Source organism: Balaenoptera acutorostrata, chromosome 16, assembly GCF_949987535.1.
Source record: "Balaenoptera acutorostrata chromosome 16, mBalAcu1.1, whole genome shotgun sequence".
Taxonomy (NCBI): domain Eukaryota; kingdom Metazoa; phylum Chordata; class Mammalia; order Artiodactyla; family Balaenopteridae; genus Balaenoptera; species Balaenoptera acutorostrata.
In genome coordinates this window covers 77409380-77434565 of record NC_080079.1, presented here as the reverse complement: position 1 = coordinate 77434565, position 25186 = coordinate 77409380, and the positions used below count along the sequence as shown (strand labels likewise).

At 43.7% G+C, this 25186-nt stretch overlaps 1 protein-coding gene across 4 annotated transcripts in view; it reads right to left on the bottom strand.

Moving 5' to 3' along the window:
- Positions 1-25186, bottom strand: part of EDARADD (EDAR associated via death domain) — a 53090-nt gene that overhangs the window by 3113 nt on the left and 24791 nt on the right. For all 4 annotated transcript variants that reach the window (XM_057531132.1, XM_057531133.1, XM_057531135.1 and 1 more), the window contains exon 5: positions 9870-9915. In XM_057531132.1, the coding sequence (XP_057387115.1) occupies positions 9870-9915 (46 nt within the window). The remainder of the gene's footprint in view (positions 1-9869; positions 9916-25186) is intronic.

The window sequence follows — 25186 nt, the reverse complement described above, 5'->3', positions numbered from 1 at the left end:
TAGGCCTTTGAGCCCACCCCTTACTTCTTTCCCCATGACTTGTTTCATCAAATATCTCCTTTCCTTCCCCTCATCTCCAGCCACCCAACTCTACTGATTCTCTTTCCTTCATCTACAAATATGTACAGGGCTCCTCTATCATAAAAAATAAGAACCTCAAATTGCCCTCCTCTGGCTTCATAACTCACTGAAGTGACTTTCTCTTAACTCTTATTTACTGTTTTTATAAAATGTATTTATTTATTATTATTCTTTTGGCTGCACCACACGGCATGTGGGATCTTAGTTCCCTGAGCAAGGATCGAACCCGTGGCCCCTGCAGTGGAAGCGTGGAGTCTTAACCACCCGCCAGGGAAGCCCCAATTTACTATTAAACTTCTAGAAGCAGAATTCAAAACCTGTTGCTTCCAATGCCTCATCAGGTTCTTAATCTTCACCTTCTTTGGCTTTGAGCAGCATCTGACCCAGCCTAGTTCTTGCCAAACCCTGTAGAGACTGGACCCAGTTCCCTACACCGCAACTGTGGGCCAGAGTCCAGTTCTGATGGGGTAGAAAAGTCCAGAGAAGCAGATCCCCACCTGACTTTGAGGATCACCCAGACCTCCTGCTGCTGCTAACGCCCCCATCACACCAGCTCCCCTTGGATCTGGCTGCCTCTGGAACTGGGCCCAAGACTCTTTTGCCCCTTTGGACACTGTCTATTGCACTTCAGGCTGTGTTTTTCCTGAAGGTTCCTTCTGAACGCCAAGCCCCATATCCCCAGGCATACCCTACCATGTCCTGGACACACCCCTTCTCTTGTCAGCCTGATATGCTAAGATCCCAGCCTGTCTCACTGCTGAGTCCTTGGGAGTTGCAAGGAAGTGCTCTAGCCCTGTTCTCAGCCCGAAGTTTTCCCCTTCCACGTTCTCTCCCTTTGGTCACCTTCTCCACTCCCAACAACCTCTACAAAACTCTCCCACTAGAACAGAAGACCCTTTCTTTTTGCATCTGCAGGACCCAGTACAGCCCTTGGCATACAGTAAATGCTTAACCAACGTGGACTGAATGAGTGAGTGAATATATGAATGGTCAGCCCTGCCCACTCACTTGGGCTCCAGAACTGACTACTGGAAAGCTCCTCTTGATGTTCAGAAGACATCTCCAACTCAAAGGACCCAAAACAGCACTTAAATTTCTCCCGCTATGCACCCAAAGCACCTCAAGTCCCCTATTTACACTTGCAGTTTCCCAGCATCCTTACAGACTTCTCTCTATCCAACCAGTTACCAGGGTCCCAGCCTCCCCTGGAAGCTCTCCACACCTCTCTTACTATTCCCTGTGAATTCCTTGAATATAATCTGGGCTCCAGAGAAGGGGGACTACTCAGTTCCCTGAACAGACCACCTGTATTTTCTTTTTTTTTCAAAGTTTAATTAAACGAAAAGAAAAAAACTAATATAAGCTCAGTGCAGAACGTTTAAAAATTATATACAATTGTGAATTTTGTATAAACTTGAACATTTAGGGTCTTCCCACAGTTTCATGACTATGAGTAACAATTCGATGCAGATCCTTACATATAAAAATTTGGGGTACATCTTTAACCATCTCACCAGGAATGGGATCATTAGGCCAGAAGTTATGAGCATTTTTAGGCTATCAATGCATATACGCTAAATTGCTTTCCAGAAATAAATGCTGCACCAATTTATACTCCAAACAGAGTATAATGATGCTGCTTATCTCACTTCACTTTTGCCAGCACCAAATATTACTTTAAAAAATCTTTGTCGGGCTTCCCTGGTGGCGCAGTGGTTGAGAATCTGCCTGCCAATGCAGGGGACATGGGTTCGAGCCCTGGTCTGGGAAGATCCCACATGCCGCGGAGCGACTAGGCCCGTGAGCCACAATTGCTGAGCCTGCGCGTCTGGAGCCTGTGCTCCGCAACGAGAGAGGCCGCGACAGTGAGAGGCCCGCGCACCGCGATGAAGAGCGGCCCCCACTTGCCGCAACTAGAGAAAGCCCTCGCACAGAGATGAAGACCCAACACAGCCATAAAATAAAATTAAAAAAAAAAAAAATCTTTGTCAGTTGCATAGGTGGAAATTAACAAAGATTGCCTCCATGCCTTTTCTGGTATATTTTCTCTCTGATCAGTTATCTATCTCTCTTCTTTCTCTCGCCCTTTCACTGAACTTCCCTTCAGCTGCTGAACTTCATCCATTCTATAAAACCCACCTCTGATCCACCCCTTCATGAAATCCCCCAGCTCCTGCCTAGAATGCTGTCTCACCCAGAATCCCATCATTTTGTTTGCATCTCCTGACTCTGCCTTGCAGTGAGATGCTCTGTATGGTTTTTGTTGTTGTTTTTGTTCCTCATTTACCTTAAATGCCCTGAGAACAGATCCATATCCTTCTGCAGTATGTCCCACATCTTACAGCTCTAAAATGTTCAATTACATTTACATGTAATATAGTGAGAGTTATTCTTCAGCTTCATTAATAACGGTGTACAAAGAAATAAGACTTTAGCTACATGGTGGGACAGAAGTTTATTTATTTAAAAAAAAAAAGAACTGTCTAATGGTGAAGGTGGTTTTGCAGTAAAAGGGGGAAACTGTGCAATTTTCTTTGCGCCTATTTAAAGGTAGGGTCAAAATAATATTCTGTCAAGTGGAAAAGAAAGCAGCTTACCAAAGGGTATGTATAATTCAGTTTTTGTAAAAACAAAATAATACAGTCATTTATATCCACATAAAGTATATGTTATGCACACATTCATGGGCATAGAAAAAATCTGGAAGTACATATAACAACAATGTTAACAATGGATATTTCCTAATTTTCTATAGTTACTGCGTTTATTTGGGTACTTAAAAATATTTTTTAAATGTCACAGAAAAATAAAGTAGGATTTACACCTCTAAGTCCAGAATTAAATGTATTAGTGTCTGAAAGTCTGCTCTGTATTACCTCCATAAGACTCAGGGTTGGCAATGTTTTCTCCTTTAGTGTCAAGAAGAAGCCTGAAAACATCATTAAGGATTCTGTGAAGCTCCTCTAAGCCTTCTAGTGTATAAGGAGCTTCTATTTCTTTGAACAACTACATAGACCACAAAATTATCAGTTTGTTTTAAAATATATGATGTGTCAAAAAGTCTATTGATGTTTTCCTTTTGTATTTTCAATGACACAAATGCTAAGCCATTTAGTGAACTGGAATCTACCGAAACCGCCAACAGCTGTGAATTTAAAGTTGCCTTTTAGAATCATAAACTATAATTAGCTCTCTGAGGACTTAAACAGAGAAACGTGTTTCTTTTCCTATGAAATACATCTTGTCCTGCCCTGCTATAAACACCTATCATGTAACAGTGCACATGAAAGGAAAGATTGGGTGATGCCTTGGGGAAGAAACAATCGTGGAGAGAGACAGACTTAGGACCAAAGAAGTTTTCATCAGAAATGGGGAAAAATGGGATTATTATTTGATGCTTCTCAATAGCAAGCACAGGATGGCTGTAGAGCAGAAACTCAAAAATTGTTTACTAAATGAATGAATGAGAGCTGTGCTTTCTCCTCAGGGGACAAGGTAGGTTTCTTACTACTGTTTGATGAATTTTAGGACCTGAAAAGAGAATTACTAGTAAAGGGAAGAGAATGTTGCTGATGTCTGCTGGCAGTTAACAGATACGGTGGAAAATAGAACAGAATTGGCCTTCAAATACAAAAAGACGGATTGACTCTAGATTTGGGGGAAGGAAAGGAGAGTGTTATTGAGAAAAGAGAAGTTAATTATGTATAAAAATTCACTTAGATTCTCTAACAAGTAGGGTCCTCACTTGTCATATTTTGACACTTGACTTGGGTATTTTCCACGGATGCAAAACAAGAATGTATTACACCATTAATTTATGATGACTTCTTATTATAGCGGCCAAAACCCTGGAAGGACTTGCCCTCTGTAAGTTCAGTTTGAGTACTGGCTTAAACTAAGGAAGAATTTGTCAGTGGAGAAAGGGCCAAATTTCTCAGCGATTTTCATCACCACAGTAACTGTCATTTATCAAATGCCTAACGTATAACCGGCCCTGCACTGAGTCCTTTACACACATAATCCTGAAGCATCCGATTCTGCATGTGTATCAGATGGGGCCCGTCAAACCCTGGTGCTCCAGCTTCCCAGAGCTTGACTGCTCATGGCACTGAACGCCCATGGACTTTAGATTCCTCATCTATCACATGGAGATGATAATAATTCCTACAGCTCATGAATTAAATGAGATAAACGATGTGAAAGCATTTTTGTCAAGTCTTATGTAAATGTTATTTAATGATGTTAGGTTTTACTTTTTTTTAAGTAGACTGGAAAAAAAAGAATCCCCATGTCATCTGGCCTCTGTTGACACCTCCTAGCTCACCACCTTTTCTACTGCTCCTCACTGCCCACACTTGTCCCTAGAACACTAAGCTCAGTGCTGCCTCAGGACCTTTGCACCAGCTAGTTCTGTCCCCTGGAGTCCTCCTTCCTCAGATCTCCACATGGCTGGCTTCTTTGCATTATTTAGACCTTGGTGCACCTTCTTAGCTAAAGCAGCATCCTTTCCCTGCAGGCAAAACCCACTGTACTCATTTATTTTCCTCAAGGCACCTACCACCACATGAAATTACTTATTTGTGTTTATTGTCTGTCACTCCCAACTAGTATATAAGCTCCAAGAGGAAAGGGATGTAGATGTCTGATGTTACCACTTCATTCCAGGCACATAGTAGGCACTCAATAATGTCTGCTGAGTAAATCAAATGAATGAAGAATGGGACACAGAGAAATAGTCAAATTAGAAACCTCTGGGCAGCCTATGAAGAGCTATCAAGAGATTTTCAGACGAACTGAAAGTTTTTTAGTGCTGAGTATATACAAGGCAGAAGAAAGATGACTGGTTGCTATGGAGACAGAGTACACTGAGTACCACAGAGATTATCCACATGAGCTTTAGAGGCGTGCCGACCGTCAATACAATCGACACTGTGCAGGTGTGCAGCTTGGACAGGTTACTGAGCTTGCTAATGCCATGGCCTCCCTCTCTGAACAGGGAGAGCGATACCTATTTCATAAGGTTGTTGAGAGGATTAAATGATATCATCCCTTAGAGCCTCATCCTAGTGCATGATAAGTATGCAACAAAGAATTAGTAACTGCGGGTAAGGAACCATAACCAACAGCCTTTTTTAAAGCAGTGGTTCTCAACCCTGGCCAAAAAATGGAACTCTCTGACCCCCTTACCCTGCCCCTCCTGCAGAGATTTACAAAATCCTGATGTCTGGTGCCACCCACGAGATCCTTATTTATTTGGTCTAGGGTACAGGCAGGACATGGGAATTTTTTTTAAGCTCTCCTGACAATTCTAATGTGCAGTCAGGGTTGAAAACCATTGCCTTAAAGACATCTACAGAATAAGTTCTTAGTCAGAAGGGCCTGCCAAGAGTAGATTTTGGAATGACAGCTACTTCTCTTTGAAAGATACCGTGTCTGCTTGGTGATTAGGAGTCTGTGGATAGATAATACTTCCCTACACTCGCAAGCAGAAGAATGGATTTTCCTCCGGGGCTTTTTTTGCCCCTCTCCCCCTATTCTTCATCCTCTCTCTCACACACATTTTACATCAAACCTTAAAGAAGAGTTCAGAAATCAAGCATGTTCATCGACAAGGTATGTCTATGTCATTTAAAGCAAAGTAAGAAACAGTTCGTGTCCAATGATGCAGTGTCTAACTCTCAAGTTTGAGGCTGGCAGGTTATAAAATGCCGGTCAATTAACAGTTAATTGGAACAAGATGCAGAATTCACGAGGGTCATGATTGGTTGAGCCTAGAAAATGGCTTCAGTCAGGATGTCAGCAGTGGATCACAGATTGACTTAATGTATCTCCCTGCAGGGGACGTGCCGTTTTATCTTGTACGTCCTGGCTTTTCAAGAGCAATTACCACACGGGTGTTTTCCTCCAAAGTGCTCAGTGCCACTGCTGGCTCTCAGATCGTTTATAATAATGCTCCTCACGATAACTAGGTCTTGAGTTAGCTCAAACAATTAAATAGTAAACATTTTATACTGGCAGCTTTGCAAACAGCAAAACATTGTGGTTCTAAAATAGAATAACTGTCTCCTAGGTGTCTATTAATTATGAGGTTTGGAAAATACCAACAAGTGTCAAAAGCACGGTCAAATACTTCTGCAGTTACGTTTGTTAAGGGTTTAAATTCATGCTTTTTTCTGGGTATGGTGTCCGATGTGGCTGGAAATAAATATATTTAAAATGCCAGTTTACGGCTTTGAGAAATCACTGGGGTGCCCACACACCACACGACTCATCAGAGGTAGTTATTTGCTATGAGCTGGAAAATGATGAAGAATTATTTTTATCTATTAAGAAACTGACCCAAGGGCTTTTAGTGGGTGTTTGATCTCTTAACCAAAGGGAAAAACAATATGGTTTCATTTTCCCTCTCTGAAATACCCTTTTAAGAAGACATCAAGTTGCTAACGTCACTGGGGAGGCTAATTGACAAACTGGATGGATCCTGGCTAGTAAACCATGCAGGGCCATTCTGTCATCAAACAAAACTGGAGTGTACAAGGCACGTTTAAAAAAAAAGAAACACACATAAGAAAGGACCCAGGTTAAAATGCAACATAGAATTTTACATGAATTCTGAAATTATGTGACACAAACATATTTACTAAGTGTCACTTTATGGACCTAATTTGAAAAAAATGAAAATCCTATTGTACATTCACTTCTATGGGGAAATTAGGTTTAGATTAGGCAAGTGCTGAATTATACAAGGTCGTCAGAAAAGTCAGTCTTGAAAAACAGGTAACTATGGAGAATAGGTGGGGAGGCGGGTCATGGTCCAGGTGATAAATACCACCACCAGAAGGGAGAACAAGAAGAGGTTTCTAACTTTACAATTTGGGAGTTTTGCATTTTTTGTTTGTTTGTTTTTATAACTGAGGCTTATTCCTTTAATGCCCAAATATTTTCACTTTGAAAAATTGCCTGAAAACATTGTAAAACTTTAATGTCTCCTGGGGGCTTGCTTCTGTATTCAATGGTTCCACCCAGGGGGCTTTGCTTTTCTAGTAGTAGCTGATTCTGAATTGTACTCTTATTCTCTCCTTGATTACAAACTGTCATTTCTCACTCTGGTCAATTCCCTCCTTCTATCCTAGAGCCCTCCGTTCTCCCCATATTCCTTATTTTAACCAGATATAAACTGGATTGCAGGTAACTAAGGTTTTCAAATTGCAAGAATTAAATAAAAGCCAGGCTCTGAGTTAAGGCTTGACCAAGGGCCTGATGTGGGGAAAGCAGCAAGCTTCTGGGAAAGGTGTTTCAGCGGCTCGGAGGCTGACTCTGTGGGAGTCGGGGTGGACCTTGGCTTTGTTCCAGATGGAAACTCTGAGCTGGAAGCCTGACCTTCACCCCCATGTGTGACACTCAGGTATTCAACGCGTGTGCTACACAGGCGATGCGTCTGACCAATAGAGAGGCAGCCTGGTCTGGTAGCTGGTGGGGACGGGAGTGTTGGGTCTGGCCTGGGGCTTGACTCCCACTTCGGACCTATGTGCTAGGGCACCAGCCACGGGACCCAGGGCTACTTCTGTGGCATCACCTGGTGAAGAAAATAACTGGACCCACAGAGTTGTCATGAACGCTTTTTTTTCTGAGTACATCTCTAAAAGTGCTTGAAGGGGGCCTGGTACGTGGCAAATGCTAAATTAGTGTAAGTAAAACAATAAGATAAATCTTACTTAGGTGGCTACTCTCATTCAAAGAGGAAATATAAGGATCTGCTTTTGCCCTTTCTTCCAAGAGCAAAGCCAATAAGTCAATGTCTCTCATTTGCTTGTTTATGGGAAAAAAAAACCCAAACCCAACCAAACACCTGTACACTCCTCTGGGCAAAGCATCATGCTGGGTGGTACAGCTGTTGACTTCAGCAGTACAGTTTCTGCTCTCAGTAATATTACCTGCTATCACTGTGAAAAGTTTATTCTCTTTGAAAATCTTCCATTTCATTTTGACACAGGTAAAAATTTTTAGAGACAACCCGAAATTTGATTACTCTATTAATGACCTTAACTCATAAGAGTCTTTGAACGGTTTATAGATATTCCTGAACAACTTACTTGATTCATTCTCATTTTAGCTGACGTTTCACATTAGAGTGCAGGGCGTTAGTCTTTAAAAAGTTTAAATGTAGATTTTTTTCAATTAGAAAAGAAATATGTACTTGTCACAGAAAATCTAAAAACTCAGATGAGCATATGGAAAAAAAATTTCATGTTCTCATCACCCAGGCCCATCACAGTTAGCCTTTTAGGGATTTCCTTGGTTATTTTACCACGTATTGTATGTATTTGCCTACACTGGATCATTTGTTATATATACAGTTGTATATACAGATTAAAGTTCTGGGGGTAGATTTTTCTGATACCCACTCACGTTAGAAATTTTTAAAATATAGGATAGTGAAAAGATTATTAAAAGTGCCTCTGCCTGTATGCAAAGATGCTTTCCCCTCCTCCACCTCACTCAGCTAGGTGCTTCTAATTTGAGCCTGTGTCTGCTGCAGTATTTGTGGAAGAGGGAAAATTATTAGCCCGTGGCCTTAACCTCTAGTAGGGGTAGATTCTGGTCCAGAGAAGGTGAGTTCCATTGGGTGCCTGAATGGGACCCCAGACATTGGGCCTGTCCCCTGAAACCTGGTAGGTAAGCGCCACCGGAAGTTCTCCTGGCCCAATTTCTCCTGGATTTCTCTAATCACAGAAGGACAGGAGCTGAACTGGAGCCAGAATCCCAAATTCTGTCTTCCAGAACTATACCTTTGCCATTTGGCCTCCTTAGAGAGCCTGGCACACAGTGGGTCTTCAAGAAATAAAAATCCGTTGCATGACAAAAAACCACCCGGAATCTCACCACCCAGAGATAAAACTGCTGCTAACATCATGTTTCTAAGGAAAAAAAATTGATTATGCACCACAAGTTCTGATTTTCAGCATTGTTACCTGGGCACAGCCTGGGATTGATGACAGATTATCCTAAGGCTTTTATGAGTCACCAACCCTTCCTTAAAAAAGAAACAAACAAACCCCTGATGAATCGGCCCATTCAATATGTGTTTTGAAAGACATTTTAAAATGTTGGTGAGGTTTTTTTTTTTTTCCTAATTATTATTTTGGTAGCTTATTTTAATGCTCACTCCATATTTTCCCCATGATTAATTAATGAGGAATCTAAACATTGCCAGAGTTTCTATCTTACAATAAAGAATAAAAAAGGCAGCGGGGGATGAGGCAGGGGAGACAAACTTTAAATGTTCCTTGGTGAAACACGCTAGAAGCAGAAAACGGTGGGCACCAGCACATGGTCTAACGTCAGGAGGGGCCCCTTTGGCTCCCTAAGTGCCGGAGGAGGGAAGCGGGCAGCAGGTGGCTGAGCAGCCCTTCCCACGCCGACTCAGTTTGCCTGCATCCCCTTGTTCGTTTCCACCTGGCAAAGCTCTCCGCCAACACTGTGGCTCCCACAACTCAGAGGGACGGGGGGTCAGTTCGACCCTCACCTGATCCTAAACCCGTCCACTTGAGCAGCCTGCTGTACCCCGCCCAAGCAAAGGAGGGTTATTAACACAGAGAAAATACTCTCTGAAGGCTTTTGTGAAATCCTGTAAGATTTCTTTGCACTTCACTGTGGTGTGTGGTAGGAAAGCTTCTCTAGTGTGTAATACAGATTTTGAAAGTTAATGATAAACATCTCAAATGATCTTGAATTTAGCCACGCTAGCTATCACTGAAGCCCAGATACCTTTAGAGTCAATCATTTACCTGAAAGGGGATCTCCAGTACTGTCTGGAAAGCCATTTTCTTCTCCCTTAAAAAACAAAAAGCAATCTTCGTTAAAACCATACCCATACATGATGGGAGATGTTATCAATTTTTCAATTTAGTTAAATTTCCACCAAAAATTGTCGGTGGGGGAAGGAGGACGGATCTTAAGAATGGTATTTTAATGGGTAGTAAGGCAGACAGAGAAAGACAAATATCATATGGTATCACTTATATGTGGAATCTAAAAAAATGGTACAAATGAAGTTATTTACAAAACAGAAATAGAGTCACAGTTGTAGAAAACAAACTTATGTTTACCGGGGGGAAAGCAGTGGGAGGGATAAATTAGGAGATTAGGATTGACATATACACACTACTATATATAAAATAGATAACTAATAAGGACCTACTGTATAGCACAGGGAAGTCTACTCAATACTCTGTACTTACCTATATGGGAAAAGAATCTTAAGAAGAGTGGATATATGTATAACAGATTCACTTTGCTGTACACTTGAAACTAATACAACATTGTAAATCAACCATACTCCAATAAAAACATTTTAAAAATGGGTAGTGAATGATGTGTCTCTCCCTAGAATATAAGCTCCTGGAGGGCAGGGGCCCTTGCCTATTTGCTCTCCATGCTGGATCCTCAGTGGCCAGAACAATGCCCAGCACACAGGAGACACTCAACACATGTTTGTTAAATGAATTACTGTCCTTATTTTTAAAAAAAGTATAAGTGCACATAACAACATGCTACTGTTTTGTTTTTTTTTTTAATTTCACATTATGGACTATTTCCCTTATTTTATTTCCTATTTACTTTTTGTTGGGCTTGTTGTTCGTCAGTCCAGGTTATAATTCTTTCCTGTATCTATTATACTTTTTAAGTACATATTACAAAGCAGCAAAGAGAAACTGTTAAAAAGCAGCGACCAATTCCCTTGAGAGGTAATTGTGTTTCTGCCTGCCTGAGGTTCCATTTTTACAACCAAGGCCATGTTACAGGATACACTACCTGGAGGGATTTACCTGATCTTCTTGTAGGGTGTGTGTGTGTGTGCGTGTGTGTGTGTAAGGGTTTTCAATGAAGTCAGCAGAGGAGACCGACCCTAGTATATGTCTATGTTAACTCCACCTTTATAAAACTAAAATCTCTCAGCAGCTAACAGTACCCCCTCCATCCCTAGTATTGCAGAAGAAGCACTAAGAGTTGGGTCAAAGCCCTGGGTGTAAGTCCAGCTGCACTCATAACCTCAGGCACATAACTCACCAGCACCGGCTTCTGATTCCCTATTTGTATATTGAGGTGGCTGATAGATTCGCTTATCGCTAAGATGCTCCACATTCTCAGGTCTCTGAAAGTTTCACCCTTAATGATGTGCTAACTCCCTGGTGTATCAAACATTTTAGACAGTCTCTTCCTCTTAATCTCCTAAGAAGCCTTTCTCCTCGCTCCGAGCTCATAAATTCCCACGTCTCGGCAGTGCATAGACACTGGTCTAATTACAATCCTATTTTTTTTCACACGAAGTATTCCTATGTCTTACCAGCTAGATTTTATCCCCTAACTCATCTCAATACTGTTTTTGTTTGAGTCCTGTTCCTTCCCATTGTCCTCACTAGTACAAAAAGCAAACTGCTCACCATAGGTATATACAGTTTGTAAGAGTTTGGGCAGTTTCTAAAAGAACAAAAATTCCTCTATGCAACTTTTTACTTCTGCAAGGCGAAACCCAGAAGCTCCGAGATGTTAAGGCCACTATTCATTATTCACCCGGTCGTGTGGAGACCTGCCTTTTCGCATCTGCGCAGCTCCAGCAGGACCAGGCAGGCTTGCCCTCCCATCAACACAGTCACGGTTCTGCTCACTGAATTGGAAACTTGCGCGGAAGAAGCAAAAACAGGACCTTCAGTGTCGAGACACACAAATGTGAACACCTGACAGATTTTTGTGGTACTAACGAGGTCCTGCTAAAACATGAACTGTCCTTTAAGTAAAGACCATGTTACATGGCATATCTGACTTGATTTCTCATCATCTGGAGAAAACGTTACCAAAATCAGTGTCTGGCCAGACTCATTCCCCTGATGTAGACGAGGGACATGACTCAGAATTACTTGTGAAGGTTGATGGGGACAGAATTTAGATCTGCGATCTCTATTCTTGCTCTGATTATTATGTTATGCTACTTTTTAGGTTAGTTTTGTAAGAGCGAAATCAGAAAAGACTGATTTTTGTGGCTTTTAGGGTCTTACTGAAACCTCATTCATCAACTTTTTCTGAGTAGCTAATAGGTACAAGCTCCTTCGGGGGAATCCACCTACAAAGATAAAAGGACCTGAACCCTTGACCTCAAGGCCTGCCCTCAGATATGCTGGGGAAACAGAGTCGCACACGAGTAACTAAAATGCAAGGCAGAAGATGGTGCATTTCAATAGGAAGGAATAGATCAAGTCAGAGGGCAGAGGTTTCTTCCAACAAAACCACCCAGAGGAGCTTTCTTCAAATCAGAGGCATCTGAGATGAGCCTTGATGAGGGTCTGGAGAGTGGGGACGGGGAGGAAAGGGCATTTAGCTGGAGGTTCATGTGAGCCCAAAAAGAATGGAAACAGATAGGGCCCCTGTAGGGTGTTTTGCCTGAAGCAAAGGCAGTGAGGGGGTGATGGAGGGAGATGAGGTGGGAAAAATGGGCTGAGGCCTGAACGCCAGTCTCAGGCGATGGGAGTCGCTAAGGGGCTCTCACCAGAAGCAGGGCATCCTCACAGCTGTAGCGGATCAGAGCGAGAACACACGCCCAGCTGCGGGGTGGAGGGATACACGGGTGGCCAGGGACAGTGGGGCGGCCAGGCGATTTGATGGAGGCGGGGGAAGCACGACTGACTCAAAGGCAAGGATTATGAGGCCCCCAAACCACTCCTTTGGGAGAGGAAGGGATAAAGCTAGAGCCACGGCAGGGATACAGCCAGGACGTGGGCAAGTGAGCAGAGGTGAGACGAAGAGCGAGTCTGGAAGATGAGATGGATGAGACAAGATCTCGGCAGGAGCTGAGGATGTCTCTGGTCCTTGGGAGAGGCCGGGGCAGGAGACAGAGACATGGATGCTGACATGGTCACGGGAGAAGAGACAGGCCGTGGAGGGCGTGCAGTGAGGTCACAACCTTGAGGAGCACCCAACGGCCTACATTTCGGGGGCGAGGGAGGGAATGAGAAAGGAAAGCAGAGGAGGCAGGTCAGAGAGGAGGAGAGAAAAGGTCAGGGCTCCAAGGGCCACGTGAAGATACGGTTTGGTGAGGAGAAGAGTGGTTTCTGAAAGCAGCTCTAGCAGAGCGGTGGGAGCCAACGCACGGCTTCTAGCTGCTTCATTTTCTGCTGTCTTTGAAGCCTCGGCTTAGACATCACCAGCTCTAGGAAGCTTCTCCAAACTCTCAGTCTGGGTGACGGGCCCTGGGTGCTCCCACAGCATCCTGGACCTGCCACCCCCCAGGGCGCTCGTTACACTGGGTGGGGAGGTTTGCAGTATCTCTTCTGCACTAGACTCTAGATGACGAGGCAAAGGGTCTCCTCCATGCTGTCCAGTAGTGATTAACACACATCTGAGACAGATAACACAGAAGATGTGCGGGAGGGGAAGTGAGGGAGGAAGGGAGGAAAATGTGGGAGGGAGGGAGGAAAGAAGACTTAAATCCAGCCCAGGCTCTGAGTTCTCCAGACCCGAGGATGTTGCTCTTCACGCTGCGGTCCTTACCCCTCCCCCATTCCCTCCCACCCTGCTCTCTGGCCTCATCTCCTTGGTCACCAGTCGTGCGCCTCTACCCCAAATCCATCCTTCTCACCTGGCTCCTGTCACTTAGTCACTGTCAACCATCTTAGCGATATGTTTAAAAACACCCTAGATGTGTCCGTCAGCTGTGGGCCTTGCCAGTCCTTAGCTCTGCTTGATTCTACTCCACCAGACTTGCTCTAAATGCTCAGTATTGCTGGGGAAAAAGAAATGACAAGCCTCACACATTCATGAGCTCACGAATCTGATCTCAGCTGGGTCCCAGCTGCTTTTTGGTCATTCTTGGTTTCCTTTCAAATTGTCCTCATCAAGGCCCTGTTAGGTCCTGTTCCAAAGCTCTTCTGTTCAGAGATTTCTGTTCAGAGGACTCGTTTTAATTCTGAGTGAAGTTCAAGTGCAATCTGTTGGTTTTTTTGGAAACAACCTAAATGTCCATCAATAGATGAATGGATTAACCAAATGTGGAATACTATTCACCCTTAAAAAGGAAGGAAATTCTGACATATGCAACAATAAGGATGAACCTTTAGGACATTATGGTAAGTGAAATAAACCAGTCACAGACATACAAATACTATATGATTCCATTTATATGAGTTACCTAGAGGAGTCAAATTCAAAGAGACAGAAAGTAAAATAATGATTACCAGGGAGGGGGGCAAGGGAGAATGGGGAGTTAGTGTTTAATGGGGATAGAATTTCAGTTTGGGAAGATGAAAAAGTTCTGGAGATGGATGCACAACAATGTAAAGGTACCTAATGCCTCTCAACTGTATACCTAAAAACGGTCGAGATGGTAAATACTGCATGTGTATCTTACCACAGTGGTCCCCAACCCCCGGGCCGCGGACCGGTACTGGTCTGCAGACTGTTAGGAACTGGTCCACGTAGCAGGAGGTGGGCAGTGGGCAAGTGAGCAAAGCTTCATCTGCCGCTCCCCGTCGCTCGCATTATGGCCTGAACCATCCCCCACCTCCTCCCCCATCAGTGGAAAAATTGTCTGCCACGAAACCGGTCCCTGGTGCCAAAAAGGTTGGGGACCGCTGTTTTACCGCATAAAAATGTTTAAAAATCTCCTTAGGAAATCTGAAGGTAACCACAAAGTTGAACACCAATGGTTTATATATCCAAGTAGTCTAAAGAAAACCCCCATTTTGTAAAATCTTTCCATTGTGAATAGGGGGGAATTGCCTTGTATTTGGGCAAATCTGTTAGCCACTGCTGAGAATTCTTTGAGTAGAAAGTTGGCTAGGTGACACTAATTTTGCACTTTGGTGAGTTTATAACCTGGTCGTCGGGTCCCATTTCTGCTTAGGGAGCTGCAGGAACCAGGTGCTGAACAAGAGTCCCCCGCGGAGACTTACACGTGGTGATTTCACACCAGGCTCCGAGCAGCAGCAACTCCAGGGCCAAGAAGACACTCGGGGGAAGGCTCTCAACTCAGAGATGAACGTGTGCTCTGTGTGCCGTCCACACGGGGGGATGGACTGATGGGCCGAACATGCTGACAGACTGATGGGGAGTACTAACCAGCACCAGGTTGATGGGGCCAGGTACCGGGTTTCTGGGAAACGTGCTCTTCTGGACTGTTCGGTTCATCTTTAAATGTCTATGCTTAGGGACTTCCCTGGTGGTGCAGCGGTTAAGAATCTGCCTGCTAATGCAGGGGACACAGGTTTGATCCCTGGTCCGGAAAGATCCCACATGCCACGGAGCAACTAAGCCCGTGCGCCACAACTACCGAGCCTGCGCGCTAGAGCCTGCGAGCCACAACTACTGAGCCAGTGTGCCACAACTACTGAAGCCCGCGTGCCTAGAGCCCGTGCTCCGCAACAAGAAAAGCCACCACAATGAGAAGCCCGCGCACCACAACGAACAGTAGCCCCCGCTCTCCGCAACTAGAGAAAGCCCGCATGCAGCAACGAAGACCCAACGCAGCCAAAAATAAAATAAATAAATTTATTTTAAAAATGTCTATGCTTAGCTAACTAATAAAGAGCCCCATCTTTATAATTGTGCAAACTAAGGGGAGGATTACAGTGGGAAAGCACTCAACAGGTTGGTTAATCTGACTGTAGCCTAAATCTGGTTGGAAACCACCATGAAGACCAAAGTTATCACTGCCCACCTGGTGGCAGCAACCTACACGACAGACAAAGAGCCTGAGAAGAAATGCCTCCCTTGCAAATGAGTTAACACCGAATTACTTAACTAGCTGCTTTGGGAGAACAACCAATGCTAAAGCTTAATGTCTCTGCTTTATGAAAATATTTTAGTAAATGGCTTTCAAAATAAGATTTTAAATGCCTGAGTGTGCCAGAGTAACAGGGTTTATATAGCATGGATTTAGACTGTTCTAAATCTTCTCCCAACACTCAGCCAGTGCAACTCAAGCACCTTTCAACGCTATGAATTCCCAAGACAGACCCAACATCTGTGTAACTCTTCTGAATGTGTTTACTGATTATTCACTTCTAAACATTAGGACAAGACTATGTCTACTGTCGGGTTTTTCTAAGCAATTTATACTCGATATTTTTTTGTTTGTTTGTTTTTTGGCTGCTTCATTGTTGCGCGTGGGCTTTCTTTTAGTTGCAGCGAGCACGGGCTATTCTTCGTTGCAGTGCGCAGGCTTCTCATTGCGGTGGCTGCTCTTGTTGCAGAGCACGGGCTCTAGGCATGCGGGCTTCAGTAGTTGTGGCTCATGGGCTCTAGAGCGCAGGCTCAGTAGTTGTGGTGCACAGGCTCAGCTGCTCCGCGGCATGTGGGATCTTCACAGACGAGCGCTCGAACCCGTGTCCCCTGCACTGGCAGGTGGATTCTTAACCACTGCACCACCAGGGAAGCCCTATACTCAATTCTTTTCCTGCAAATTAATTACTATTGTAGTAACTGTTTACTTTCATTTTTATTTTTTACTGAAGTATAATATACACATAGAAAACTGGACATATCTATTTATTTGAAAGTATACAGGCATAGCCTGGAGATATTGCAGGTTTATTTCCAGACCACCACAATAAAGCGAGTATCTCAATCAGGCAAGTCACACGAAGTTTTTGGTTTCCCAGTGCATATAAAACTTATGCTTGGGCTTCCCTGGTGGTGCAGTGGTTGAGAATCTGCCTGCTAATGCAGGGGACACGGGTTCGCGCCCTGGTCTGGGAGGATCCCACATGCCGCGGACCAACGAGGTCCGTGAGCCACAACTACTGAGCCTGTGCGTCTGGAGCCTGTGCTCCGCAACAAGAGAGGCCGCGATAGTGAGAGGCCCGCGCACCGCGATGAAGAGTGGTCCCCGCTTGCCGCAACTACAGAAAGCCCTAGCATAGAAACGAAGACCCAACACAGCAATCAATCAATCAATCTTTAAAAAAAAAAAAAAAAAAAACTTATGCTTACACCATCCTGTAGTATTAAGTGTACAATTGCATTCTGTCTAGAAAACAATCTACATACCTTAATTTAAAAATACTTTACTGCTAAAAAATGCTAACCATCATCTGAGACTTCAGCGAGTCATAATCTTTTTGCAGTAGTAACGTCAAAGGTCACTGCTCCCAGATCACCATCACACATATGATAATAATGAAAAAGTTTGAAATATTGCAAGAATTACAAAATGTGACTCAGAGACACGAAGTGAGCAAATGTGGTTGGAAAAATGGCGCTAACAGACTTACTGGATGCAGGGTTGCCCCAATTTGTAAAAAACACAATATCTGCAAAGCGCAATAAAGCCAAGAGCAATAAAACAAGGTCTGCCTGTATTCCAGCAACTGGCTTTTAGAAATGTGTTTCAGCCAGGATACATTCGTGAAGCACCTATTCAGTGTTGGCAACAATGCAGACCCCTGATACTGCGAGGTTACGATCCAGTAATGGGACAAAGACACGCACATGAACATCGATACCACAAGGAATAACGTGTGAAAAAGGCACAGACCGAGTGCCAAGGGAGCACAAAGGTGGGCAGGAACTCGAGTGAGACCTCAGAAACAGGGCAGGTTTCACTGAGGATGAAAGAACTAAATCTGGAAGAATGGGAATTTGAAATGAATGTTATGGTGCTTTGCTAGGATGAGAGCAAACCTGTGGGTTTGTGTACATTTAGTTCTTTCTTCTCTTCAACGAGTTTTCTATCCAATTACAAGGAAGACCTGCTACTTCTGGAGTTGAAGTGAAGGTCAAAGACTGCAGTGGCTGTTCCTGTGACTTCAAGGCGGGGATGCTCAGATGTAATTTCATACCTTGGCTATGGTTTCAAAGATGAAAGAGGGAGGGGTTTTCCCTTTGGGGGTGAAGTATAGTTGGTTATTGTTCAGAAATATCACAAAGTATTTTACAGGAGATTATGGCCTATGCTTCTGCCTATGTTTCTGTCATTCACAAATCCTGGGCCGGAGGATACAAGCGACGCTGGAGCACAGACCAATCGAAGGTTCGAGATGAGCAAGTGCATTCGTGAACTCTTTATTTCAGTCTCTGATTTTCCTGTGCTGCATAATTGTGTGCTAGTTGAAGAAAGACCACCTGGCTTCAAGGGCCAATATATGAAAAGTTTACTGAGCCGAAATACCACCTAAATGTCTGGATGATTTAGTCCATCACTTTTCTTTGAAGAAAATACCAAACACACACACAAAATAACAAGTATTCAAAATCATACCGCTTTTCAAAAAAGCAGCAAGAGATACAAAAATCTTTTTCTCCTAATCTCTCATCCCAGCTCCCTCCCCAGAGGTTACAACCTGGGGCACATGCTTCCTCGGTCCTTACTGACAGCCACACTCGCAACCTATATAGAGATGTTGTTTAGCCCCAAACCATACTAGTCTACAACTTGGTTTATTTGTTTAACAATATATTCTGAGTATCTTTTAAGGTCAGTGGTCTCTCCTCTTTTCAATGGCTTAATAGTATTACACACGTCAAAGTACCGAAATTCATTCAACCACTTCCTACCTATGTGCATGTAAGATACCCACAACTCTCCTCTGTTTCAAACACACTCTGCTGTGATGTCTGTGAGATCAAGTCCTTAAAGTGGGACCACTGGATCAATGGGTAATAGATGGCTGCCAAATAATTTCCTGAAAGTTGTATCAATTTACACTCTCAACCGTGTATAAGGGCAGCTGCACCCCGAAACCCACACCAACCGGAACTTTAAGTGAAATTCTAGCCCACTTGTGAAATTCAAAGGCATTACAGTCCACAGGGCACTGAACAATAATGAGACTAGAAGCTGTTAGGTCAATTAGAGCAGATAAAGTAAAGGACCCCCGTGCAATTTAATGATTAATAAACAAACTTCTCTTTATGCTGCTCTCAGGGAAATAACTACCAAGTGCTAGGAAGCAGGCATTTTTGCCCTTTAGCTTGTACCTGTCTTACCACATTTTCTTTTGACTTGGTCCCAAAGTAGAAATAAGTCAAAGACACAGGCATGAATAGACTCTATCAAATTAGAGTACTATGATTTTTCTTTTAAAATTTCATTTCTGGAAAGCAATCTACAGATTCAACACAATCCCTATCAAACTACCAATGGCATTTTTCACAGAACTAGAACAAAAAATTTCACAATTTGTATACAAACACAAAAGACCCCAAATTGCCAAAGCAATCTTGAGAAAGAAAAACGGAGCTGGAGGAATCAGGCTCCCTGACTTCAGACTATACTACAAAGCTACAGTAATCAAGACAGTATGGTACTGCCACAAAAACAGAAATATAGATCAATGGAACAGGATAGAAAGCCCAGAGATACACCCACGTACATACGGTCACCTTATCTTTGATAAAGGAGGCAAGAATATACAATGGAGAAAAGACAGCCTCTTCAATAAGTGGTGCTGGGAAAACTGGACAGATACATGTAAAAGAATGAGATTAGAACAATCCCTAACACCATACACAAAAATAAACTCAAAATGGATTAAAGACCTAAATGTAAGGCCAGGCACTATCAAACTCTTAGAGGAAAACATAGGCAGAACACTCTATGACATAAATCACAGCAAGATCCTTTTTGACCCACCTCCTAGAGAAATGGAAATAAAAACAAAAATAAACAAATGGGACCTAATGAAACCTAAAAACTTTTGCACAGCAAAGGAAACCATAAACAAGATGAAAAGACAACCCTCAGAATGGGAGAAAATATTTGCAAACGAAGCAACTGACGAAGGATTAATCTCCAAAATCTACAAGCACCTCATGCAGCTCAATATCAAAAAAACAAACAGGACTTCCCTGGTGGCGCAGTGGTTAAGAACCTGCCTGCCAATGCAGGACACACAGGTTCGAGCCCTGATCCGGGAAGATCCCACATGCCGCAGAGCAACTAAGCCCGTGTGCCACAACTACTGAAGCCTGCACACCCCAGAGCCCTGTTCCACAACAAGAGAAGCCCCAACATTGAGAAGCCCATGCACCACAATGAAGAGTAGCCGCCGCTCGCCGCCAACTAGAGAAAGCCCACGTGCAGCAACGAAGACCCAACAGACAAAAATTAATTAATTAATTAATTGGAAAAACCCCAAACAAACAAAGAACCCAATCTGAAAATGGGCAGAAGACTTAAACAGACATTTCTCCAAAGAAGATATATAGATTGCCAACAAACACATGAAAGGATGCTCAACATCACTAATCATTAAAGAAATGCAAATCAAAACTACAATGAGGTATCACCTCACACCGGTCAGAATGGCCATCATCAAAAAATCTACAAACAGTAAATGCCAGAGAGGGTGTGGAGAAAAGGGAATCCTCTTGCACTGTTGGTGGGAATGTAAATTGATACAGCCACTATGGAGAACAGTATGGAGGTTCCTTAAAAAACTAAAAATAGAACTACCATACGACCCAGCAATCCCACTACTGGGCATATACCCTAAGAAAACCATAATTCAAAGAGAGTCATGTACCACCATGTTCACTGCAGCACTATTTACAATAGTCAGGACACGGAAGCAACCTAAGTGTCCACTGACAGATGAATGGATAAAGAAGATGTAGCAATATATACAATGGAATATTACTCAGCCATAAAAAAATGAAACTGAGTTATTTGTAGTGAGGTGGATGGACCTAGAGTCTGTCATACAGAGTGAAGTAAGTCAAAGAGAAAAACAAATACTGTATGCTAACACACATACGTGGAATCTAAAAAAAGAAAAAAAAAAGGTTCTGAAGAACCTAGGGGCAGGACAGGAATAAAGACACAGACATAGAGAATGGACTTGAGGACGTGCGGAGGGGGAAGGGTAAGCTGGGACGAAGTGGGAGAGTGGCATGGACACATATACACTACCAAATGTAAAATAGCTAGTGGGAAGCAGCCGCATAGCACAGGGAAATCAGCTTAGTGCTTTGCGACCAGCTAGAGGGGTGGGATAGGGAGGGTGGGAGGGAGACGCAAGAGGGAGGCGATATGGGGATATATGTATACGTATAGCTGATTCACTTTGTTATACAGCAGAAACTAACACAACATTGTAAAGCAATTATACTCCAATAAAGATGTTAAAAAGAAAAAATAAATAAAATTTCATTTCTGGGAAGTTCATTACAGAAAAAAGGGACTCAAGGTCCTGAAATGACGACTGTGGTTGGGTGGCATGAATTTGTAGTGGGAAGAGCAGTTTGCATTTCATCATTTTCTCCAGGAATCAAAAACAGAGAAAGGAGGTGGTCCTGGTCCACCTAACCTAGGGCTGGGCAAGGCAGCTTCCACCCAGAATCAGCAAGAGCATCACCAAAATGCCTGATGAGTGGAGGCTGTTAGCAGCTAAACTTATGGGCAGAGGGAGTGAGGGGGAGGAAGCAAGAAAACAGACCAGGTTAGGTCACCGATGTGGGAGGGACTGTCCCCAGGGATAAGATGTGATGGTTCCATGGATGGCAGAGCACAGTGAGAAAGCAGGCAGGTCATTGGAAGATACAACCCAGAATAAATAAATGTAGGCTAGAAAAAGTAAGGTGACACAACTTGAGGCACTTAAACACCAAATGGGAGATAGATCATTATCTGTTTTAGGCAAAATTGTCTAAGGTATTAAAAGGCAGAAAGAAAAGATCCACAGCTCTTAAAGACCCTAGTCAAGTTCACCTGGTATTACTCACGTAGGTTTCACTTTCTAATGGTTAGTGCATCTGTTCATTGATTCTAACGTAGCACCTTCCATCACCACGTTAGAGGAGAGATAGTCAACTCTGTAGACTGATGGGAAGGTAGATAAATGGAGCACAAAGGGAGCAGGGAGACTAAGGAGCACAAGGCAAGAGAGATTAGAGACTGAAATTCACAGAATCGAACAGGTGATTTCCATTCTAGCAAAACCAACCCCTTGAAATTCCTTCTCCCTCCTCTAAATGCCCAGACAGCTCTGTCTCAAGAACCAACCTTCTGACAGCCGGTTTAAAGAAAGTGCAGCCTGTTTGGACTGGGAGATGGTGACTGCAAGGCTAAAGGGAGTCCCTCTCACCAGAGTTAAAAATGCCAAGTGTAAGGAAATTCCCTGGCGGTCCTAATGCACTTCCATTGCAGGGGGCCCAAGTTCGATCCCTGGTCGGGGAGCTAAGACCCTGCAAGCCGCATGGCATGGCCAAAAAATAAATAAAATAAAATAAAGGAACTTAATAAAATCCAGATCAATAATGTAAAATTCACAACGTTTGCCATCCAATAAAAAATTAATAAACATACAAAGAAGGAGGAAAATCTGATTAATAACTAGGAGAAAATATGTCAATTAAAAAAAAAAACTTAAAAATACCAAGTGCAGGTTCTGGGCAAAGTTCTCTAGTTTTATCTGGTTCCCCATCTCTAAACTTCACATCAGGGGCGAAGTAAGGAATGACCAAGTATTTCCTAAAAGCAGAACAATCTGATTTTCCCTTAGAGAACAAACGAAAGGACTCGCCAATCTATCAAACAGATCTTGTTGGAGCTTGAAAGGATTGCTGCATATCCAGAAGGGCAGGTAGGGGCCTGCTGGGCTGACTCACAGAAGATACCATCTACGGCAAGTGCTGGTGGGGTCCATTCCCTGTTATTAAAACACACGTAACTGCTTCGGGTTTGCAGATGGTCTCTGCCGAGGCAATGAGGCTGCTGGACGGGATTTTGCCACCCACCTCTCAGTCCACTTTAAAGACAAGAGCAACCCCTCCATTTACCAATTTTGTTCCAGTAGTGTTTACCCTAGTGCTAGTCTGTCAGACTGACAGCACTGAGAACTGTGGAAAAGCCTGTCTCCCTAGACTTAGGCCAGGCAAGAGGCCCAGCAGCAACTGGTAACACCAAGTGCTACCGATTCAGAAATGCTAGGCATGAGGGGGTGGATGGGGGTGGAGGGATGATGCACAAGGCCCCAGGTCCCAACTCAGCCACTCAACCACTGGCTCAGGTCCCCTCTGTGAGACAACATGATTTCTATAGTCCCCTTCAGCTCTAAAGATGCCAAGTTGTCAATTTGGGCATCTGGGCCCAAACCCACTTTCTAAATGGTCAGGATTAGCAATGCCAAGCCTCCCCTCTGATTTAGTACCAGGAGGCACCAAACTCAGGAGATAAGGTATAATATAGACAGGGCTCTGGCCTCTGTCGGAACAGAGGGTGTGTGGGAGAGCTGGGAGGAAGGTGAGAGCCCAGAGGGTATGTGAAGGGCCAAGGCTACAGGGGAGAGTCCCGGCTGAGATACAAAATATGTGTCCTTGGAAATAAAAGATTTCTGTTTCTTTGGTGAATAAATAAGATACAAAATTAATCTCTTGGGCTGCTACTTTAGCATCAGTTGTTAAAGACACTTTTCTGTCTTGGCTATCATGTTATACTTTGTATAATACTATCAACAGGACCAGCATGCTTGGAGTTTCTGTGGTTTAAAACTGGATGTATGTCCCCTGCCCGCCATTTACTCTGGGTAATATAATGTGGAACTTTAAAAGGCTTGTTTAATTTCGAAGACATCAATTAGCTGTTGATAGGCTTTCGATAGATAAGACAACATGTTTTTTAAAATTTGGTCGTATTTATGACTAGGAATTGACTTTGAGTCCTTACAGCTTGCTTAGTGGAAGAACTGTCAGTGTGGCCTATTAGGTCTAGCCTGTAAATAGAGATGTAAATGTAGTCTAAAGAAATATATAGCCTTATATGGTGGGGACTGACACTTGGACATCCACCATAGCAGTATTGAGAACAGTAAAACAGTTGAAAGAATCTCAAAGTCCCATAATTGGGAAACTCAAGTAACGCTATGGCATAGAATATAACAGGATAGGGGATGGGATGTTTTCCCACTGTCTTAAGAGTTTTAATTGGGGCCCCAAGCTGAGGACAATGGTATGCATACACCCCACGGAGAGGTGCTAGGTAAACTCCAAAGGACCAGCTGAGAAGGGCCAAGAATAGTGGTATGAGCCCCACCCTCAGCTTGTAGAAGAGGAAGAGATTTCTGTGAAGGACTCAGTGGAAGAAGTGAGAGTGGGGGCTGCTTTCCTTCCTCTGCCTATAAGGAGGAAGGGGCAGCTCTCGGCTCCACCCCCCAAGCCAAGTGAAGGGGGCCTCAAGACCACCACTTGTTGGGTTCATCTTAAAAAAAGATGAACTCACTTTTTCCCCACTGCCCAGATAAGCTATTTTCTTATTTTTCGACAGTGGCCCCACTATGCACCTGGTCACCAGCTGGAACTCTCTGAAGCAGATCTCCAACCCTCCCTTCTCTTAGGTCCCAAGTCCTGTCAGACACTGAATCCCTGACATCTCTCCCTCAAAATGTGTTGTTATTACTTGGTTCTTCTTTTTCTTTTTTTCCAGGCATCATTAGGGGTTGGATGGTGTCCCTCCAAAGACACACATTGGAGTCCAAACCCCCAGTACCTCAGAGTGAGACTGTTATTTGGAGAGAGGCTCTTTACAAAGGTGATCAAGTTAAATGAGGCCACGAGGGTGGGCGCTAAACCAATATGACTGGTGTCCTTAGAAAAAGGGGAAATTTGCACAGAGACAGGCACACACAGAGAGAAGATGATGTGAAGAGACACAGGGAGCAGACGGCCGTCTACACACCCAGGAGAGAAACATGGCACAGATCTTTCCCTCACGGCCCTCGGGAGGAACCAACCCTGCCCACACCTCGCTTTCAGACTCACAGGCTCCACGCTGTGAAACAATGCATTTCTGCTGCTTACTGCACCCTCTGCGTGGTGCTTCATTACAGCAGTCACAGCGAGTGAACACTAACGTCTTGGAATTACAATCCCCGCTCTTCATTCTTCCTTCCACAGCTGCACCGGGGCCCCTGGGATGAGCTTCCTATAACAGCCACTTGGGGTCTCCTGGCCTCAGTCTTTCTTCCTACCCATCCCCTTGACGAGCCACTACAAGGATAACCTTTCTAAGACTCTGTTTTTATCCCATCATTTCCCAGGGCCTGGAAGTAAGCCTGTACTTCCAACGTGGCCCTCAAGATTCCTCTAGAGCAGCATCTCCCTCGGTGGCAGTTAGAGA